A 21,885-nucleotide genomic window follows, 5' to 3' on the forward strand; every position below is an offset into this window, starting at 1 on the left:
CAAACAAAAAAACAACCCACACCATTTCTGAGATAAAAAAAAACCTCAACATACTGGGGGTTGGGGAAATACAAAAAATAAATATGATAAAATGTACAATGTCATAGGGCTCAGCAAAAATCAAGACAAAATGATTTAGTAAAATTTGGTGGAAAAAACTTTCAATTTACAAATAAACAAGAAAGAATTCACAAATGATAACCCCCCCACTTAAAGGGGATGTTGTAAAGGAAGAGAAGGATTTTAAATGCCAGAAATGGGGAGAAAGTATGTTTTATACATACGGATTAACCCTTTTTAATGGCCAGAGGTAAGAGAATACAGAATAAAACTGGAGAACAAGTGATAACTCATGTTTCCTGAACCTATAAAGTTGTAGTCACTGCCACTGGTGGTGAGGAAAATCAAGAATGAATCACTTGTCAAAGGAAGATGGGTTTGCCAAAGGATGTCTAATAAGATAACTACTTTTGGCATCTATCTTAAGAGATTTTCACTGTAGAAAATTATTTAACTAAGACCTCAGTGATAATTAGCTATTATGATCAGTCTAGTTTTAGCTCGTATCTGAGGCTATGATTCTAAACTGCAGAGGTTTGGGATATTCCTGTCCATAGTTCAAGTATCACTTTCTACATGAAGCTTGAGTCCTACCTCTTCTAAGATGTTAGTGCTCTTTCTTTAAAAATTACTTTGTGTATCTTGCCAAAGTTTTAAAAAAATGAGCATATATTACAAAGCTCTCATTTTCTTTATATAAATTTATACATGTATATCTATCTTGCCAGAATAGCTGAAGTTTATATAGCACTTTTAGGTCTGGTAAAATGCATCATTTATTTGCAGGAGTGAAAAACATGAATTTACTGAGGGCAAGGAATGCTCATTTTTCTTTTTTTACAACCTAGGTACCTAGCAAATAAGAAATTAACTAAAATAATCAAATTTGGTCTTAGGGAAGAGAGCTTTCTTTTCTTTCTTTGCAGAGATGAAGAGTATTTAGTTGTGGTAGCCAGTTTTAATGAATTGACTATTTCTTTTTTATTAAAAATAAGGGGTGGCTTGTTGAATATAGGGAAAAAACCGTGAAAGACATATAAAAACAAAATAGTCTCTGTGCATATGAATCATTTTTTCATACCCAGAATTCTTACTCTCCCCTCCTCTTCAAGGAAACTTTTCTGATTTATCTAAATGTCAGTATTTCCTCCCTCCCAAGTTACTTGCTTTTGGTAGATTCTCAAGTAGAATATAAACTTTGAGGGAGAATAGTTTTTTGTATTCTCAGTACCTGCATTGTTAGTAAATGTTTGAATGGAATTGAGAAGAAACACATATAGGTCACTATAGATGAAGAAACAAAATAACTTACTGGAGAGAAAAGAAAGTCAAAGATGGCTCTAAAATTTTGAGTCTATTTAAACCAGGAAGAGGGTGGTACAATCAATAAAAATTTGCAAAATAAAGGATTTTGAATTAATTGATGAGTTTAGTTTTAGGCACATTTGGTTTGATGTGTTGGGTGGGAGACTTTTTCAAGTGAAAGAAATAAGCATACTGAAGGATGCCAAATGGGAACGCAATACTACAGTACTCCAATTCAAAGAAAATGAGAGGCAGAGGATTCAATAGTTAGCAGTGGAAAGTTAGTATTAGACAGAAGGAAGATTATCTCATAATCTGAAATTGAAACAAAGGAGAACGTAGCAAAGTTCTGAGGTATGATGGGGAGGAGATTAAGAGTTCATGATTAATGGCTTTAATATTTGTACTGTAGGAAGTGAAATTTATTTAAAAAGAAAGCTGAAGGTCAAGTTGAGGATTTAAGGAGATAGGAGTAGGCTTACAACAGTTGCTATGGTGAACAAAAAAGGGATATGGATGAATAAAATGATTGCTGAGTAATTATGAGAGCTCAATTTGAAATTATTGTGAATAAAACAAAGATTTCATGGCTTGTGATTCAGGAATTAGTAGATAACTAAGGTTAGAAGTTGCTCAGGCTTGGGGATTAGTGGAACAAATAAGATGAAAGGATAAGACTCACAAGATAAGGTATTTAAGGCTAGAGATGAGTGCTGGCTTGATAAAATTTTCAAAGAGGGTCTAATTTCTAAGATATATAACAAAGAGAATTCAGTTTCTTTTTCAGGTTTTGAAATATGAAGTGTTTGGGCTGGGTCTAACCAGTTTCTTTCTATTATTCCAAACCAAAGAGAAAATTCAATATATACCAATTACTAGAAAACTGCCCCCAAAATTGACCATTTTTTTTTACTGCTTTAAACTCTAACTCCACAGACATATTTTTTTAAATAAACAAATTAGGCCGTAAGATGCAAACCCTCTCAAAAGTCCCCTTTCCCTCACCAACTATTTTATAAATTATAGCAAATGGAAGTTTGACCTACACCCATCAAATTATTTTGAGTGTAATAAAAGATGGAAATAGTTGATGTTGGAGTGATTGTGGGAAGACAGGTATACTAATGCATTGTTGTTGTAATAGAAAACAAAATGGAATTATTATGAGAAAAGAGACTAAAATGCTCATAATCTTATGCCCCAGCTTTTTTCACTGCTAGGCATAGATCCCAAGGAGTTAGGGTTAATGATGAAACAAATTTTGCTCCTCTCAACAAAGAGGGGGTTCATTTTAAATGTTGTAATGTTGTATATGTTTTCTAGACATGGCAGAAATTTTGTTTTGCTATAAGTGAGAGCTCTATAAGGAATGGAATAGGAAGTGGCAGCACTGTAAGACTAATAGAACTTGATATTTTTAAAAGGAAAATTATAACAAATATTTTATACTTATGATTGAAAATAACTTTTGGAAAATATCAACACTCAGTAAAATTATTAAACCTAAAATATTGATTTTACAAAGCCACGTAATGCAATTTTCTCTGCAGGATCATTTGGATCTATCCCCTGGCCTTCTCATCCTAGATTTAGAGGCAGATGATAGCACATTCACTACAGTGCTAAGTCTAGCCATCAGGAGCACCTGAATTCAACTCTGGCCTCAGGCATTAGCTGAGTAATTCTGGGAAAGTCATTTAACACCAATTTCTATAACTCTAACAATGATGGTAATGATTGCATCTAACTCCCAGGGTTGTTGCTGAAATCAAATGTGATGCTATATGCAAAAAGTACACAGCACATCTGTATTTGGTTAAACAATACGTGGCAGGTACTTTAGTACATGTCTCTTCCTTTCTCTCCTTTCCTAGACTTGGTCTTCCTTTCAGTTCTTATGGCTATCACCCTAAACTAGGCCCTCATTCTCTTGAGACAACATAGTGGGGCTAAAAGAACATTAAACTTTAAGAAAAACTGGGTTGTGATTCTCATTTCTATTACTTTCTAGCTAAAGACACCTAGGATGGCACAGGAGATAAGAATGCTGGGCCTGGATTCAGAACAGCCTCACACTGCCTAGCTATGGGACCCTGAGGAAATCATTTGACCTCTGCCTGGCTTAGTTTCCTCAACTGTAAAATGGAGGTTAAAAAAAAAGTACCTTCCTTATAGGGCTGCTATGAGACCAAATAAGCTATTTGTAAGGGACTTGGGATAGTGTTTGGCACATAATAAAAAAATCTTATGAAATGGGAATAGTATGTACATCAAAAAGCAATAGTTTACTCTGTTATACAATTTATAAAAGCCTTTTCCATAACCACTCAAGTATGCTTATCTTTATTTTGTAAATGAGACTTGTTTAGGTGACTGGCTTAGTCACATAACTAATGAGTGTCAGATGCAGTACCTCCATATCCAGTACTCTTTTTATTATATTTTATTTACATTGTAAGAACTAAATAAGACAGTATAAATGCAAGGTGTTTTATAATCTTTATAAATGTTACTCATTTTCTCTCACTTGAAGTGTACCTTCTGAATGAGTCTCTCTGACTTAATACTTGCTCATATTTATATTGTGTTTCAATGTTTATGAAACACTTTCCTCATATAATAGGTAGATAGCTTAAATGTTATCACTTCATTTTAAAAATGAGGAAATTGAAGTTCAGAGTTTAAGTGACCTGTCCAAATTTTTCCTATCTTATTTTCATAGCAACATTATTTCTTGCATCTACTGAATTTTCATGGCATTAAAAAAAAAAAAAAAAAAAAAAACAAAAAACAAAAAACCTCACCATCACTTGCTTTGTCTTCTGCCTGGAATGACTTCAAATAGAAGATTGTTAGAATGGAAGCTCCTTGAGATTTTTTTTTTTAGGCTTTGCCCTTGTACTCTGGCTGACTGATGTTCATGAAATGATTCTCCGCCCTTCTCAATTTCTATTATATAAATCCTATGATCTTTCAGCACTCAACAAATCCTGATTCCTCAGTAAACACTTTCTCAGCTGTATTTTTGTCCATGTAAATATCTCTCTACTCTGAATTTACCTGTCCCTGTTATTTGGAAACTTAATGATAGCCTGCTTACAAATGAGATTATTGGGCCTCTAGAGGATAGGACTTTTTTTTTTTTTGAGTCTCCTTGACTTGACAGCACCGAACAAACAGCAGGCAATGAATAAATAACTGTTGTATTGATTTTGAAATGGTTTTTCTGTCATTGAGACTATTCTTAAGAGAAAACAGGGTGTTTTTTCAAAGACTTACTGTTATTTTCCTTTTTCACAGAAATGAAACTTCTATAACCTTCTGATACTTTGGATATTGGAAAGTACTGAGTTTATTTAGTAACATAAGCAACTTTTACAATAAATAAAAATAGGTTTAGTCTTGAAATTCCAAATTTAAATTTGTAATTATTTTTATTTTCTATGCAATCTATGGGCTTAGGGAACACGTCAAGATTTGAAATGGCTTTTAATATAACCATCACGATATTAATATTTAATATTATGCTTAACATAATATTTACTTTCTGAGATGTTATATAGTCCAATCTCAAAGTCATATATACACACCAATGTCTGCATGCATATAAATACACATAGGACATGCTCACTCACAGAATGCTATAAATTTTGGATTTAGGCTTGCAATTAATTCTAAGTGCAGAATGGTATATTTACAAGGTTGATTTTTAGTTGGCCTAGAAATGGTATAATTTTTGTTAAGTTATTTTTTCTTTTTTCCTAAATATAAATATGTACAGAATATATTTTAAAATATAAGCCTTCTTTTCCTTAACGATTTCTTAAATCTGAGCTGTCAGATTATTTATACACACACACACACATACACACACACGTGTGTGTGTATACCCATGTTTATCTGAAGAGAAAAGATTTATTCATTAATGTTTAGGCCTAATAACAAAGAACATGTTTTTTAGCAGTAAAGATTTAGCTGCTAATTAGCTTTTCTGAAACAGTTTCATGTGCTGTGTTTCTATAACCAAGTTTGATAGTTTCATGCAAAATCTAAATAAAACCATATTTGGGGGTCTAATTATGTTACAATGGAGGTGACATATAAGTGAAGAAAATGAATACAATACAAAGTGTAATTACATAAATGGAATTTAAACTGCAGCAATGTTGGCTTCTTTCTCTTTACTTTGAGGCTAAGGACACAAGGTCTTTGATTTCTTAGCAGAAAAGTAAAAAAGATGAAAAAGCAAGACAGAACCTAACGCAAAACAATGAGAAAACAAAACTCTAGGAGAGATTTACTTTGGAAACAGGCCAAAGAGAAGATTATGTTTAAAAAAATGCATTTATAGTTATGCAATGACATTTATAGTTATGGATATATCATATCTAATATACTTAGGCCTCAATCTTGCCCTCAGACAGCTGAAGCTGTGTCCTAGTTGAGTTATTTCCCTTTTGGAGGTCTCAGTTCCCTCATCTATAAAAGAAGTCTACCTAATTTTAAATCTGTGACCCTATGACTTTGCTCATGTAGGTCTTTCACCAGATCGCTTTTATTTATATTGGGGTTTCTATCCACTGTTTTATGAAGCAGTGCTGTTCATAATCTTTCAACTTCCATTTCTTTAAGATTTAACCATTAAGTTTATAATCTGAATTGGTGCTGCCTTTGGCTGATATCTCTTTGCTTGAGTTAAATGTTGTCTTTGCCGTTGTTAGAGGATTTTCAGTTATTTTGTTTTCATTATAGTAACTGATTTATAATGGTTAAACATTAGAATGAAACTGTTAAAATCAGGACAAATATCCTTCCATCATCCTTTTCTCTCTATTTTTCCCTCCTTCTGTCTCTTTTTCTCTTAAACTCCCTCCTTTCTTCTCCTCTCTCTCACTGATAACTTGGGTAAAGGTAAATAAGTCAAGTTGCAGTTTTATTCATTTTTCTAGCTTCATGTTAATTTGGAAGTTTAGTTTTAATAACCCAATGGTATGACTGCACAGGTAGCGATGATTCAGGAATTATTTATCAATAATGAATATTTTCTTCATTAAAAAAAAATCCAAAACTTTTAGGGGTGATTTTTTTGGGTGCTTGTCATGTACAATGTCCTTGAAACTAATTCTTAAAGAAAGTACTGAGGATGTATAAATGAGACACCTGTGTGGCTTGCATGTTTTTGGTTCTTTTATTCTTCAATATATCAACCAATAAGGATTCATCAAGTTTCTACTCTGCTGGGCAGTGGGAGAGCAGAGACAAAAATGAAGCTGTCACTGACCTGAAGTTTACATTGTATCAGTGGAAACAAAAGGCACCTCATAAGTATATATAGAATACAAAAAGGCAATGGTAAAAAGAATTTATCACTAAGTGACCTGCTTATTTAATAATGAGTATTGAGCCTCTCTGTACTTGGTTAGGATGGATCTCAGAAAGCCAATAAAGCTTATTTCTAGGACTATGGAGGAGAGTGAAATCAGCCAGAGCCTGTACTTTGCTGGTATAGACTTTGAGAAGCCAAGGCCAAGGCCATCTCTAAACCTTAAGGTGGCACCGGAGGAGGACTTTGTGTGCACAAATTAAAGAGCTTTACTTTTAAAAAAAGAAAACAATATTTTTATGTGGTGATACAAAGCATTCTAAAAGAAAGTCCCTTGGTGAGGAGGATTTCACACCATAACCTATATTACCACATCTGTAAAAAAAAAAACAAAACAAAACATGGATTAAATTTCATTCCATAGTACCATTTCGTCTTAAAATAGTGATAATAAACTGTTTGCTGGAAGTGAGAGTAACTGGATGATATAATTTAAGACTTATTGAATGTTAGAATAGGAAGTTAACTTGGACAACAACTTTTTAAACCTTTCATTTTACAGATAAAATACCTGAAACCCAGAAAGGCAATGATTTGCCAGCTCTGCTGGAACTGAAATTCAGGTTCTCTCACTCTCTGCTACATTATGTAAAGCTGAAATGCTTGCTGATTAAATTAATACAACTTTAACATGAATGATTAACTTCAATTTTCATTATTCTAAATTTCATTATTGGAATAACTTATTTTTGTTGAAGTCCTGCATGCTCAGAATGAATTGCCAGTGTCATTCAATATTTTCATGTTGAATTAGTGCAGATTTAGACCCCAGTTTCTTAAAGCAAGCACCAAAAGCAAAGAATTGACAATTAAATGGGATTTAAGATAACTAGTCCAGCTCCCTCATTTTAAAGCTAAGTATCCTGGGGTAGTAAGAAAATTAAATGATCTGTCCAAGTTATATGTTTAGATAGCAATGGATTTGCAGCAGCCAAGTATCTCCTAACTGACAGATCAGTACTTTCTACTTACTATGCCATATGAAATCAGGTCTCACTGTTCACAGGTTTTTAAGACTTAAAGCTAGTAAAGCCTTAGAAATCATCTGGTAAAACTTTTTTATGGATGAAAGAAATGAGACTAAAAGTCGCAAAAACCTGTGACAGGTCACCCAAGAAATAATCAAATAAAGCTGGTATTCAAACCCAGGGCTTTGAACACCCAATCCAGTTTGTGGGCTAGACTACAGCATTCTGTCTCTTCCATTTCCAACAAATTTAGGCCAAAAAGTCATTTAATGGTAGCAATTATATGCAATATTTAAGATGAGACAATGAAGAAAAACTTTTTATCTGAAAAAATGTTGGAAATTTAGGGGGGGCAGAAGGTGATTTCTCTGTAAATAAGGATTACTAATGAAAAAAACCCATCTCGTGTGGTATTGGCCTTCTAATGCAAAAAGATCTGACCATGTACTTAATTGATTTTGTGCATTAATGGAAATCTGTTGAGTAGTCCTAGCCTTCTGAGTTTGCTACCTACCAAAATCTTAACATTATCCAGCTGTTCTTTCAGGTCACAAAAGCTGTACAACTATAGTACCCAGTGAATAGCAAGATTAATATCATTATAGTACCCATTCTGCTATGGATTCTGAGGTGGTCTGTGAAAATCAGCAGCGCCAACAATAATGCCCTCTATGCACTTGCAAAGATAGAATATTATATCCTGCAAAGTAAGGTTACGTGCTATGCACAAGTCACTTTGCTTAGTTAGATTTTAGCTTTATCATTTGTAAGAATTAAATAATCTTTAAGGTTCCATCTGGCTCTAACCTTACGTAATTTGATTTCATTTAATCTCCACAACAACACAGTGAGATGGAGAGGAAAAGAAGCATTATTATACCAATTTTAGAGAAGGCTTGAGCATGGAGACTACTTGCTCCTAGGCATAAAACGGGTCAGACTTAGTTTTGCTAGAATGTAGGTCTTAAGGCTCCAAATCCAGAACACTTTGATGGCTACGATAGGACTTAAACCTTTGTTTAAATGTATCTGGCACTGTGGTTTTTGTTTCTTTCATGTGTAAAGTTAAAATTTTCTATATTTTTGATTTTAAAAAAAAAAGGTAGGAAATATCTCCCTTTGCTCTAAGGTACAGATTTTATACTAAGTTTCAGAATATTTGCTGGGAAATAAAATCAATCTATATTAAAGACGGAAAAACATCTAACTCAGGGTGGGTTTTTGAAAACATTTAAATCGAATTCTTGACAACATGTTTAACAACATTTTTAGCACTTGCAGAAATCGCTACACTACATACACCTAACATAAATAGTAAATAGAAACAATACTTTAGAGGAGGCTATGTTTTCTTAGGTTACTTTTCTCAAAACTGTAAAATGAAGTTAAAGTGACAGTAAATTTCTTTGTTAATGATCAAAATGAAATCCACTCCAAAAACAAAAACAAAAACAAAAAACTCCCAAGAAGCCTTTATGATGTAATTTCATTCAATAGTCACAAGAAATTCCACAAAGAAGAATGTCCCAGTGTATGATGGGAAATGCCTGAATGATGGCTGTGGAATTCTTTTCAACAGAGAACAGAAGTGAATCTTTAAGAATGGTTTAAATTCTCATCTTCGTGGGACAGCTTAAATGCTATTCTACTCTTAAGATATGAAAAAGGATTATCTCTTTTCAGATTCTTTCTAGTATTATTGTAGGAACTGAAACGTAAATTAAACTAAAATTCTTTTATGTCAATATGCAATACCCAGGAAATTATTTTAAAAGTGTGGTTTAAGGTAAAAATCTAAGCTGAAGAAAAAAAAAAAAAGGGAGACTTATATGAACTAATACTGTGTGAAATAAGCAGAAACAGGAAAAAAAATAGCACTATAATAATAAATGAAAGGAAAAACAATCTCCTCTTGCTCCCCAAATTGTAACTGTAACGGAATGCTACAAAATTAAAATGACCAAACTTGGCCTCTTTTTGTCACAGAGATGGAGAGGTAAACTATGGTTGTATAACTGCAGAAAATGCTAGATTTTTTGACATGAGAGTAATTTTTGTAGACTAACCCCATCTCTACCTTTCCTCACCTTTTCATCCTCTGTTATAGGGAATAAATCTCCAGCAGAGAATGTGGGTAGGGATATATTAGATGTGTCATTAAAAAAAATGTTCCTTAACTGTTTGGGGTTTCCAAAATTAAGGGTTTTTATATGCATGCACAGAATCACACACATATGTGTATATATGCCACAGGTTTATTATGTACATACACATTTAGATGCATATGTATTACATACACATATGTTTAAAAGCCTTCATTCTGCATCTTGTTCTGATGCATTCATATGCACATGGATATTACATACATATATACATGTTTTTATAGAACACAGACAATATGTATATAAAACTGAAAAGCCTCCATTAATCTCTTAGTCAGAGGCCTTAATATATTATGGCACTGATCAGAACTCTTAAAGAATGGTGCCACAACATTCTATATAAATATCATATAATGGAGCCTAATTAGCTCTGCTGAGGCTAGCCACTGAAAGGCTGGTTACTCAGCGACGAATGTTTTGATCACAGAAACTCTAAAAACCATATGTAAAGGTGTGGAGGAAAGGGTTGCAATCTGTAAATCGGTATTCATACTGATAAAATCACGAATCTGAAAGTAATGAAGTAAAAATAATGCACCTTTTTTATTCATTTCAACAATTCATTTATAGTTTCTTCTGATATTCAGAATGAAGCAAATATAGATAAGGACCAGATGAATCAGAATTAAAGGACATCTCTTCTCTTTCAGAAAAGATTGCAGACAAGGCTATTCTACTCTCTCAGGAGCAGAGGAGAGAAAAAAGACTCTTATGTGCTCTTCTCACCTGAAGCTGCTGTAGCATTTGTAGGGGTTGAAGCAGCTGCTTGAATCCGAGCATGGGGAGGAATAAGGATTGTAGCCAGAGGTGGATTACTTGACAGTTCTAAGGGAAAGTAAAACAGAACAGTTAGATTTCATGTATAACCTGAATGTTAATAAGCAGATAATAGTTTTTGTACAAAGAACTTCTAGAATGCTTCCAATTGAGGATATATAATGCCCTATTTAAAGGCAGCACCCACTTGTCGATCTGTAGAGTACCCTTTCATTAACAATAAAATTTTAATAAATTCAGAGAGGACACTGTTTCCCAAACTTTTCAAGTCCGTAATGCCAGCTATAAACTTGCCAAGGATATTTGTTCATGTCAGAAATTTTTCCTCTTTCTTCCCCCATAGCCATCAGTTCCTCACCCTCCAATTTTATGTTATTAAATTTCATTAAAATTGGACAGCAGTATTATAAAGGAGTTTAGCATAATGTACTAGGAAACAGTTCATAGTAACATGATTTTACATCAGCTCATGTTATTCCTGAGAAACATGGAAATAGACTTAGGTAAGATCCAATGCCTTTTTACATTTTACAATCTATTTAAAGCCATTTTACTTTTAGGAGAGGAAAGAGAATCATTGGTAATTGATATTCTAGGGAAAAAAATAGGATAATGAAGGTAGAAACATAATGATATGGATAGGATGGGCACTGGCCAGAGGTCAGGAAGACCTGGGTTCAAATACTACCTCAGACATTTACTAGCTATATGACACTGGCTAAGTCATTTAACTTTTCTGTACTTTAGTTGCTTTATGTGTATGATAAAAGGATTGGATTGAATGGACTCTTGAGATCCCCTCTAGCTCTAAATCTATGATCCTATGACAACTATTTACATTAAGAAATTCACTTAAAATTAAACTTCTACTCCCTTGGGCAGAGAGAGAGAGACATTTTTCCTTCTTGTCTTCCTAAAAAGACCACTTAAGCAAACAGCAATGCCCCTTTTAAATACACGAGTAGAAAGTGTCTCGATAGAAAACTGCATCAAGGCTTCTGTCCAAAGACAAGACCTTTGTGTATTTAAAAAATAATGCCTCACTGGATTTCAGTAAAGAGAGAAACATTTTTAAATCAAAATTTTCTATTATCATGAATAACACATTTATAAAATCATCTGAATATTGAATAATAATCTAAAATTTTCAATCATAAGTGTTACCAATCTAGCCACAGGAAAAATTTAAGGGTAACACAGATAAAAGAAAACAGATTGTTATTTTGGTTCTTAAATTAGCTTGCCCCCCCTTTTAATGTTAGCTACGTCTTTATATTTTGTTCCAAGTTACAATTTCCTTCTAATGTTGGTTTTCCCTACCCCCCAAAGGTCATTCAGTTTCTGGTCAACTAAAAATCTTCCCACGAGGACCGTGTCAGATGTTTATTGAATCTTTGTAGTTTTGACTATCTTCTGGATCTGGATGGATAAGCACTAGCACATGTGGAATCATAAATGATGGTTCCTGTCCAATACTTTATTATGGACATAACAGTCACTGAGATAAAGCTTCTATAATATAGGCAAACATTCATTGTATCATACATTAAATTTGTTCCACTAACATAACATATTGTCTCTCCTTTCAACAGCAGTATTATAAAGGAGTTTAGCATAATGTATTGGAATAATCAATGAACACAGAATCATGAAGGACATAGCTTTTATAATCCTGACTCCTATATTTACCTGTTGTAGATTCCTAGACAAGCTCTTCACTCTTTTTAGCATCAGTTTCCTAATCTATGAAATTGAAGTGCTAAAACTTGCAGTCTCTAAACTAATTCACAAGCTGTTTGATGTTAATAAAGTACTCTGTAAACTTTAAAGTACCACAGAAATGTGAATTATTCCAGAAACCAATTTGTTGGGAAGATTATGGTTAAACAACTTAAATTTAGTCCCTTGGTTGTCTTTATAATCATTAATGCTATGTTGTCCTTCATTCTCTTCACAGTTTTCTGTCTATAGCTCTCTTATCCTTATCACTGACTGAACTATTTTTATATATAATTATATAAAACTTCAACGTGTAATAAAACAAAAGCAAAAGTAACTTTTAAAAGACAAATCAATGCTTAAATTAAATAGCAAATTAAACTCTTGTGAACAACTTCACTGTCATCTTGCTTCTATTAAAAAACAAATGGAACATGTTTTTCTGGAAAATTGCTGAATAAACTAGATTCCTAAACAAACTTAGCAGACAATTTACATTGTAATATACAGCAAAATAAAAGAAAAATGCTTGGTAAAAGCTGTGCTTTTGAACTGCTAAAATCTTCCTATTCTTGAACAAAAATTCTTTTAAAGCCTCAAATATTAAAAAAACAAAACAAAACCACCAACAAAAAACCCCAACAATGTCATGTCCATTAGAAACAGAAAAAAATATATAACTGGTTTTATGTATGTATAAAACCAGTTTATAAATTCCTGGATCCCACCCTCAAGTATGAATATTTTGTCTGTGAAAACTGTGGTGTTTTAAAACTGTTAAGAGAGCTAGAATTCTGCTCGAGAATTCCAGAAAATAAGATGTGAAATATGGGGAAGAAACATATTCCCCCCTCCTTTTGTCAAAAATTGGCTTATTCTAAATACAACGTAAGGTCAATAGATACTTGAGCCCTTAAAATTATCGGATTATCCAATAAAGACTGGCCAGAGTGCTAATAATCTTCATGTTAATTGTTTTAAAGTTTTTGAAGATCTAGAATTAGATGGCTTGTCTTCAGCTTAATCACTTTCTTGAATGAGACCATTAGGGAGCCAAATTATGTGGTTCTTTCTTTATCCATCAAAATTTTTATGAAACTCTTTATATGTTTATAAAGTTTTTAGAAATGCTATTATTTGTAGATGTGGATAAACTTTTCTATCATTAATGAATAGGTTTGGCCACTTAATTATAAAGCATATTATACTTTCTTATTCTATTTTTCGCTAATTAGATATAACTTTTCCTAATTTCTAATGCTAATCAGAATTTTGAGGATGGGTTAAATTCTTGCTCTTAAGTTCATTCTAGCTTATGTACAAATTTGGGCAGGGGGAATTTGGCTCAAATATCATGAATTATTCACCACGTGCATGATGTTCTTTGGTTCACAAATTTAGAAGAACTACTTTGTTCAATTCTCTCATTTTACAGAAGAGGAGACTAAAGTCCAACTAACTGAAGGACATATATATACACACAAGGTCACAGAAGTTGTAAGCAAACAGATCTAGATTTGAATTCAGATGCTCTGACTCTAAATCTAGCACTTTTTTTCAATCAATGTACTATGGTTTGCTTTTACATGCTCTAAAAGTAAAACACAGACAACTGCTAGTAAAAAATAATAATAATAATAATAAAATGAATACACTAATTTATCGAGAAAAAAATTTAATTATATTCACTATACAAAGGCAGAGATGATGGAGTAAATAATTATGAAGATTTCCATCCCAGTTAAAATTATACAAAAAGTCTTATTGTATATGGGGAGGCTAATTATCTAGAAAATTTGCTCATCTTGACAACACTTGATGATGCTCTTTTGTTAAATTTTGTTTTATAATATTTGTAAATTTTGCTCTTTTATGCTATGGGGGATTAGTTGTAATTTATCAAAAACTGGGGAACAAGTCTTTGTTTAGCTCTATATTACAATTATGTTGGCTTCAACCAGATCTTACTTCAGATCTTGTTCAAGCCTGAAGGCCTAATTTTGTTTATTCTGTAACATAATAACCTTATATTTATATAACACTTTTCAATTACTATTTGTCTGATTATTACCTTAATTGATCCTACAACTAACCTTTGTGAAAAAGTACAAATATTACTACTTCTAATTTACAGAGAAGGAAAATCAGGTTCAGAGAAGTAAAGCAATATGTCCAAGATATCATAGCTGGTAATAGATGAATTTGGGACTGGAACTCAGAACTTTTGACAGCAAGTCCAATGTTCTGTAGCAAACCCCTGACCACAGAATTTTAGATCTAGAAGGGAACCTATTGGCCATCTAATTTTGCCCCTTTGTTTTTAAAGATGTGGAGCCAAGACTGGAGAAAAAGCTCAAGGTCAATACAGCATTAGTAGTTAATGACATTATTAAGAATAGGAAAGCCTATTTCCTAACTCTCAAGTTTAGTACTTTGTCCAATAAATCACCCTAAGGCTTCCTTTCATCTTCTTAATCCTCTATAGTTCTATTCTATCAACATTATCAGAAAACAGGTGTATTATTTATTCTCTTCTACAATTCTGTTAACATGTTTACATGGTTCACATTGTATTTCTAGATCTGAGAAACATTTTCTTAATTCTCTTAACCAATATATTTCCTTATAAGGCAGGTTTTTGGCTGGTATCATTGACTAGAGTGGTACAATAAGTCTGAGTTTTCAGGAAATTATCTATGACTTCTCATGTTCTTTTCTTTCACTGTAACTTCATATTAATTTAAACTAAATCTGAATTACTTTTCTTTAAAGTACCTTATTGTTTATATAAATTTTTTAAAATTTCAGTCTATTTATACATTTTCTTTCACTTTCTGCTATTCATGTCCACTCATTTGCATTTTACTACTTAGTACATTATATTATCAACTTTAATTCCAGAAGAGTTTTCCCAGATATCATAAAAATCCAGATAGTCTATTGGGAATGTAACAAAATGATTTAAGAATAATCAAGAATCCTACCATTTGTTTCCTACTTCTAAGTCAATTCCTTGGTCTTGGGAAAATGGGAAAGAACCCAGAAAATCATGCAGATTTGTTTAGAGAACAGTTTTAGTTTATGAAACCTTTTTAATGTTAAATATATTATACCTATTGGTTTCCCTCCGCCAGTAATTATGTATTCCTCTCAAAGGGAGCTCTGGAAGATCAGATAGGCAGGTATGATTTCTTACAAAAATATTGCCTTTTTTTTTGTTGTTATAAATTGTTTTTGTTTGAAAGTTCAGCATTTCTACTCTTCCAGTTACATGGAGTGCAAATAAAATTCATGGGTTTATGGTTTCCAGGTCTTTCTCTGAAAACTTTTTTATGGATAAAAATCATACTAGCGATCTGGAAGCAAGCTCTTTCTGTAATATTCATTTGTGAAGTGTTTAGTCAATATTCTTTAGTTTTTTCAAAACATATGTCATTTATCTCATTTCACTGGAGTGTCTTCAAAAGTTCTGGATTATATGCATATAACATTAGTAATTTATTTGCCTGCAATTTATCAGATAATTCTAGAATTAACTATAACAATTATTTAATATCTGTGAGCTTTCTCACAAGATAATATGAAAGCAGAAATCCCACAATGCTGATCCTTCCATATCCATGCATGGACACAACCTTTTAGTGCCACAATCCATTTACTTTCAAGGGCCTGTAAAATCTGCTCCTAATCTACCTTTTCACTTTAATCATCTAATATTCTCCTGCATATAATTTATGCTTTAATCCGAATGGACTACTTGTTCTTCCCCAAATTTACATTGCCTTTTCTTGCCTCTGAAACTTTTCCTTTTTATCATACTTTGTTACTCTTCGCTCAAATGTCCTATACAATGAAGCTTTATTCAATCTTCTCAGCAAGAAATGTGTTTTCCATTGCTTGTCACAGAATTTTGCTCTTACCACTTAATATGGTACTTATCACAGAGCCGATTTTTTTCTCCCATGAGACTATAAGCTCTTTTAGAAAAGAGGCTATTATCTTATTTATTTCTTAACAGAAACAATAAAAATTTATCTCATTTCCTCTTATTGCCTCTTAAACTCTGCTTCTTCTTTTCTTTCCTTCTCATCATGTCTCTATTTCTTTATTATCAATATTTTTAATGCCTACATATATGTACAGGTTTCCTTCAAGCTTTAAAAACCAAACATATCCTTTACCTGATCCCGCCATCTCCTCAATGACACCATTTTTCATATTGTTTTCAGTCTTCAAATCACTGTCAAATTCTCAGAAACTACTGTCTAAACTGTTCATTGGACTTGATATACTTTTTTCAACTCCTCTCTGTATTTAGGTATAAGCTATTCCTTGGGATTGGAACGCACTTGCCTTCCTAACTCTCTTAGAATTCTTAATTCTCTTTGAAGGCTCAGCGTAGGTATACTACTTTTTGGAAACTTTTCCTGATTTACCCATTTTGTGTTCTTTCATTTCGAAAATGATCTTATAATTATTTATGAAAATGTGAAATGTTTTTTCCAAGCCCACTTCATTAGCTTGTAGCTTTTTTTAAATAAAGAATAAGTATAGTATCAATCACGGATAAGAAACTGTTAGCTATTATTGTTCTTATTTCTTTGTGTCTGGCATGTAGTTGGTGCTTAACACACATTTACTGAATTGAATTTGTATCCCTAGCACCAATGCCTAGCACAAAGAAATGCTTTTGCATCAAATTGTGAGTGCTCAATCAAAATCTGTAGAATAAATGAAAAACTTGTTTAATGTTCTTAAACCACTTATGCTCACTATTATCCTCCCTCATGCAACTGGATGTATTCAAAAGGTTAGGAAAGATCTAGTTTTCTAATAATTTGCTTTATTTTCTGAAAGCATATAGTTGCCACGAAACAGATAAATGAATATTTTTTTCAAGTCATTCTACACTAAGTCACAGGTACAGTTATTCACAAAGAAATGTGAGACATTTCAATTTTAGCCACTTGTGAAGAATTTCTTTCCTTAGAAAAAAATCTCTTTGCCCTAAGAAAATAAGCCTCCTACGGGCTTTCCAATGGAAGATATGAAGAAACTGGGTTGGAAATTCTTAAATATCTCTTTTTTCAATGCTTCTTCAATTATCAACTAGACTCAGTATGAGCTTAAGAAAGATATGAAAGGAGCCAGCTTTTCATCCTTCTTCCTGGAACATAATAGTCATAATTGGCTATTTGGGATAATGTTATACCAGACTGATGACTGTTATAGTCCCAAGTTATCATATTATCAATGTGTTTTGAACTGTGTTGTTATACAAAGCAGGAGACTGGACAGAATTAATTATCTATTTTAATTCGGAAAAAATACTAGTGTTCTAGTTTTATTCTAATATAAAATTTTAGAAAATAATTTCTTTTATTATAGTTTAATATAACTGCTAAGTGTATGTTTAAAAACTTTCATCTGGATGAACTGCAAAACTAAACTCTATTCATGCATGCTCAATCTTTAAAATTTAGTGCACCTATAACACAGTTATTGATTTAACAACTTTAAAAAAATTCAAGGAATATGGATATATATTCAATATTTGCTGAATAAACCAATCTTGCAGTTATACCTAAGTCCCATTATTTAAATGTTACCATCTAATGTTTAAGACTGTATCTGCATAATGACAAAATGCTCATATTATGGGCTTTTAAAACTGAGATTCCATTACAAATAAGATTATTTTATAAAGATAGGAAATCAAATGTTTCTGAAATAGAAAAAATGTGATGTGATTGAATTAAAATGATCTTTGAAGAGAGTTAAGACTCAAGACAAACTTAGTTGGACAAAATAAGATCACATCATTCTCTGATATGTTTTAGAAGTGCTTTATACATATGACTATTCTCATACCAAGATAACTTCGACAAACCATTAAAAATTGGAAGCATATTTAGTCATCTACCTACAAACAAATCTATCTACACCCATTTATTCATGACTACTGATATGTACATACACAGCCTAGACATAGAGGTACATAAAAAACCACCAAAAATGTTAAATGTATACAGATCATACATAAACTTGACCCTACATATTCAAAGAGCTTTAGACAGTCCTTGTTAGAGAGAAAATATGAGCACCTGAAAAGTGGATTATAAAGTAAATTTCTGGATAGAGAACCTTATCTTACCCATCATCTTCCAAAAAGTACTCCTATACAAAAATACTTCTCTGGTAAGTGTTGGTATCTTTGTGTATCAGTTACAATTGTTCCTTTCTCCATCTTCCCTCCCTACCCCAGTCCAGTATTGGGTAATCTAAACATGTCTCTCATGGCTGTCCAGCTTTGTGTCTAACTCACAGGAGCAGTTATTATTGTTCTGCATCCTTTCAAATTGTTTGTCTCTTAAGCCAGAGCTATACTGGATTCAAGTGATTACTTAAAAATGAGTCACTTCTTTAATGATTGGATAGTACTCAGAGGGCATTACATGAATGAAATAACTTGTATGGACATTGGTATGAAGTCAAGCTTTGGCCCCGAGGCTGCCTGGTACATGGAAATTTGCACTTGATGTTAACTTTTCCAAATCACATTTTTATTTACCCAGGGTCATGTTATTAGCTCATTAGGCAATCAACTCTTTATTTGTCTATTTAAGGGGCCAAAATACCAAAAGCAAATAATCTTGTGACTATATCCACTTAGTTTAAGACTCAAATGTGAATTCATAATACTGATATTTTGCTTTATGGAAGAAAGAAGTGGATCAGTAAGGCCATTTCAACTTAATCTTCATATACTTTCAATACTTTATATGTACTTTAAATAAAAATATTTTCAAGATCATTTTTATTTAAAAATTTCTCTACTCACTCAATGTCTTGAGAGCCAACCAATTTAAAACATCTATTTTTTTTTTAGCTATTAGACTGAAGATTTTTATTATTTCATAATATGAACACTTGTCCTCCATTTTCTAAATATGGAAATTGAGTTTTCATTAGTGTATTTTGGAAGAGTAACATTTTCTAATTGAGTAAAATTCATGATTTTATTTAATTTTGACTTTCTAGTGCACATTTTACTTAAAAGTATGTAAACATGTTATTTACTAATTGTGAAATGTTTAAGAAATATGTACCATTGTGTATATATCTTCTATCTTTATTAAGTTTGTATTACTTTAAATGTTCTATTGTTCAAAGGGATAGATATAGCAATACTTGCATTTTACCCAGAATAGAAATCCAGATTTTTTTTTTTTTAAAAAAAGAGTAAGTTCAAAATAAATTAAAGATTCAAAAATGCAAAAATGGTGGTAAACACCTTGGGTTTTGTGTCTAGAGCTACATTATATAAGATTTGCTGAAATAACTTATGGAATATTTAATTGTTGAAAAAAAGAATATAAAACATTTTAGACAGCTACAACTGCTATAAAATTCTTTTTGAAACCTGCATTCTTCTAACTTCTACTCCTTGGTCTTAGTTTGCCCTTCTGGAAGAACAGAAAATAACTCAAATTTCTCTTTTACCTGAATATATCTTTGAATATGGCTATCATGCCCCTTCCAAGTTCTTCTAGTTTATTCAAGTCTAGTTCTTCAAACATTTATTACAGAGAACATTGTTTCAGACCACTCACCATCCTAGTTGCCTTTCACTGGATGTCAATAGCTCCCTTAAAATGTGGCACCTGGAACTGAAGATAACACTCCAGATGTGGTCTTACCAGTGTAAAAAAAAAATTAAGATTATCCCCTTGAAGTGGAGACTATACCTTAACGCACTTTAATAATATATTACATTTGAGCTTTACTTTAGCAGCTTTCATACTACCAACTTTAAATGAATATAACACATCTTTTTCACATGAATTGCTATCAAGCAAAGTCTCCCATACCTTGTTCTTGCCCAGATAATTTTTTGAATTAAATATAAAACTTCATATATTTTCCTAAGGTTTTCTTTTCATACATGAGTTATATTTTTGGAGGAAGTTGAATAAGTGGTAAACTGCATTATTAACTTACTAAAGTGACTTACTACAAAGAATTAATGTTCCCTGGTGATCTGAAAGAATTGATATGACCGAAATACTCAAAAAATACTCAACTTGCTTCCAGGGTGTGGTTGGTGTACCTTGCACTAATTATGTCTCTAAGACTCTTCCTCACAATATAGCGAGTACATTCTTTGATCTCTTTTTCTATTTCATTTTTTTGATATTTACATATATTTATTCAATGTAAGATACTTTTAAATTCAGTACAAAATTGAAAAGAAATAATATTATATAAGTAATGGAGATTATATGGTTCTAGGAATCTTTGAGAAGATGAAGGGAATCTGAAGGAACTGGAAACAATCTTTAAGAGAATACTCAGGTACATAGTAGGTTCCTTTCACATAACTCCAATACTGGGAACAGACTTAAAGGTATTAAAGGTACATATTAGGTAATCAGAAAAAAGAAAATGTAAATAGTAAATACCCATTTATAAATTTGACTCTTGAGGCTAACCTACAGTCATTATTTTAAATAAAAATAAGAAAAAGACTGTCTTTTGGAAAGTATTATTTGACTCAGTTTCAGATAGCTTTTGCTAAATGGAATAGAATTTCTTAAATTTAGAGTATGTAATTTCCTGGAAAGAGAAAAAGCCTTAGTTTATAAAATTACCTTGAGTGGTGAAATTGAAGAGTGCAGGTGTATCTCGCCCATTTGGTAATTTGACATTTGGGTCCCGTAATTCATCAAAAAATGAATGTGCACAAGCTTCCAGGGGTGTCAATCGGGCAGTCGGGGTATATTCCAGCAGACGGCTACATAATGCAATTGCCTCAGGTGGAGTTCTGGGTCGGAAGACCTACATGACAAAAAAAGATAGATTGATTTGTTTTTCATTGTAACTGCTGAGCAATTAACCCTCTGAGTAATAAGTTAAGAACTCCCACTAGTTACACAAACAAAATTGCATTTGGATAGGGAGTCTTCTAAAATTTAAAGGGTTAACTGCACATAGTTCACCACACTAGAGAAGATGAACTGTCAGTGTGAAAGACTATATGAGGAAACTCAGAGAAACCACTGGGAAAGAAGGCAAAAATGTCTAAAAATGCTGATGACACAGAAGAGCAATCAATCATGCATACAGAAATGATGTATATGTAGATGAGATAAAAGTTGAAGTTAGAGATAGAGGGAAAATGAAGAAAAATTCAAGATGATGAAAATTAAAAATTCTTGACTTTTTGTGACAGTGGCAGAAGGATGCTTCTTTTGGATGATTTTGAGCAGAATAACCGTTGATATGGACAGCACTGTTCAAGTTTGGCAGTCAACATCTTAGAGAAAACAGAAAGTTGTTTAACCCAAGCCTGCAAAATGTTAATGATTAAGTCTTTCCTATTTAAAAAAAAATAAACTGTAAGTTATCTGGAGAAATTTTTAGGTACCTAGATTTTGGAAAAACTATATTATTTTCTTAAACAATTGTCACCCGTGGTCATTTACACAGATCATTCTTTTTTGAACAGAGT

At 32.3% G+C, this 21,885-nt stretch overlaps 1 protein-coding gene across 5 annotated transcripts in view; it reads right to left on the reverse strand.

The window, feature by feature from the left end:
- The window catches only part of GSK3B (glycogen synthase kinase 3 beta), a 231,044-nt gene that overhangs the window by 20,962 nt on the left and 188,197 nt on the right, over positions 1 to 21,885 (reverse strand). For 4 of the 5 annotated variants that reach the window (XM_051985355.1, XM_051985354.1, XM_051985353.1 and 1 more), the window contains 2 exons: positions 21,026 to 21,212; positions 10,605 to 10,703 (listed from right to left, as the gene is read on the reverse strand). In XM_051985355.1, coding sequence (XP_051841315.1) covers positions 10,605 to 10,703; positions 21,026 to 21,212 — 286 coding nt within the window. Of the gene's footprint in view, positions 1 to 6,534; positions 7,064 to 10,604; positions 10,704 to 21,025; positions 21,213 to 21,885 lie in introns of those variants that run through there. The other variant, XM_051985356.1, reaches the window with a different exon arrangement.

This window comes from Antechinus flavipes, chromosome 3 (assembly GCF_016432865.1).
Source record: "Antechinus flavipes isolate AdamAnt ecotype Samford, QLD, Australia chromosome 3, AdamAnt_v2, whole genome shotgun sequence".
Taxonomy (NCBI): Eukaryota; Metazoa; Chordata; class Mammalia; order Dasyuromorphia; family Dasyuridae; genus Antechinus; species Antechinus flavipes.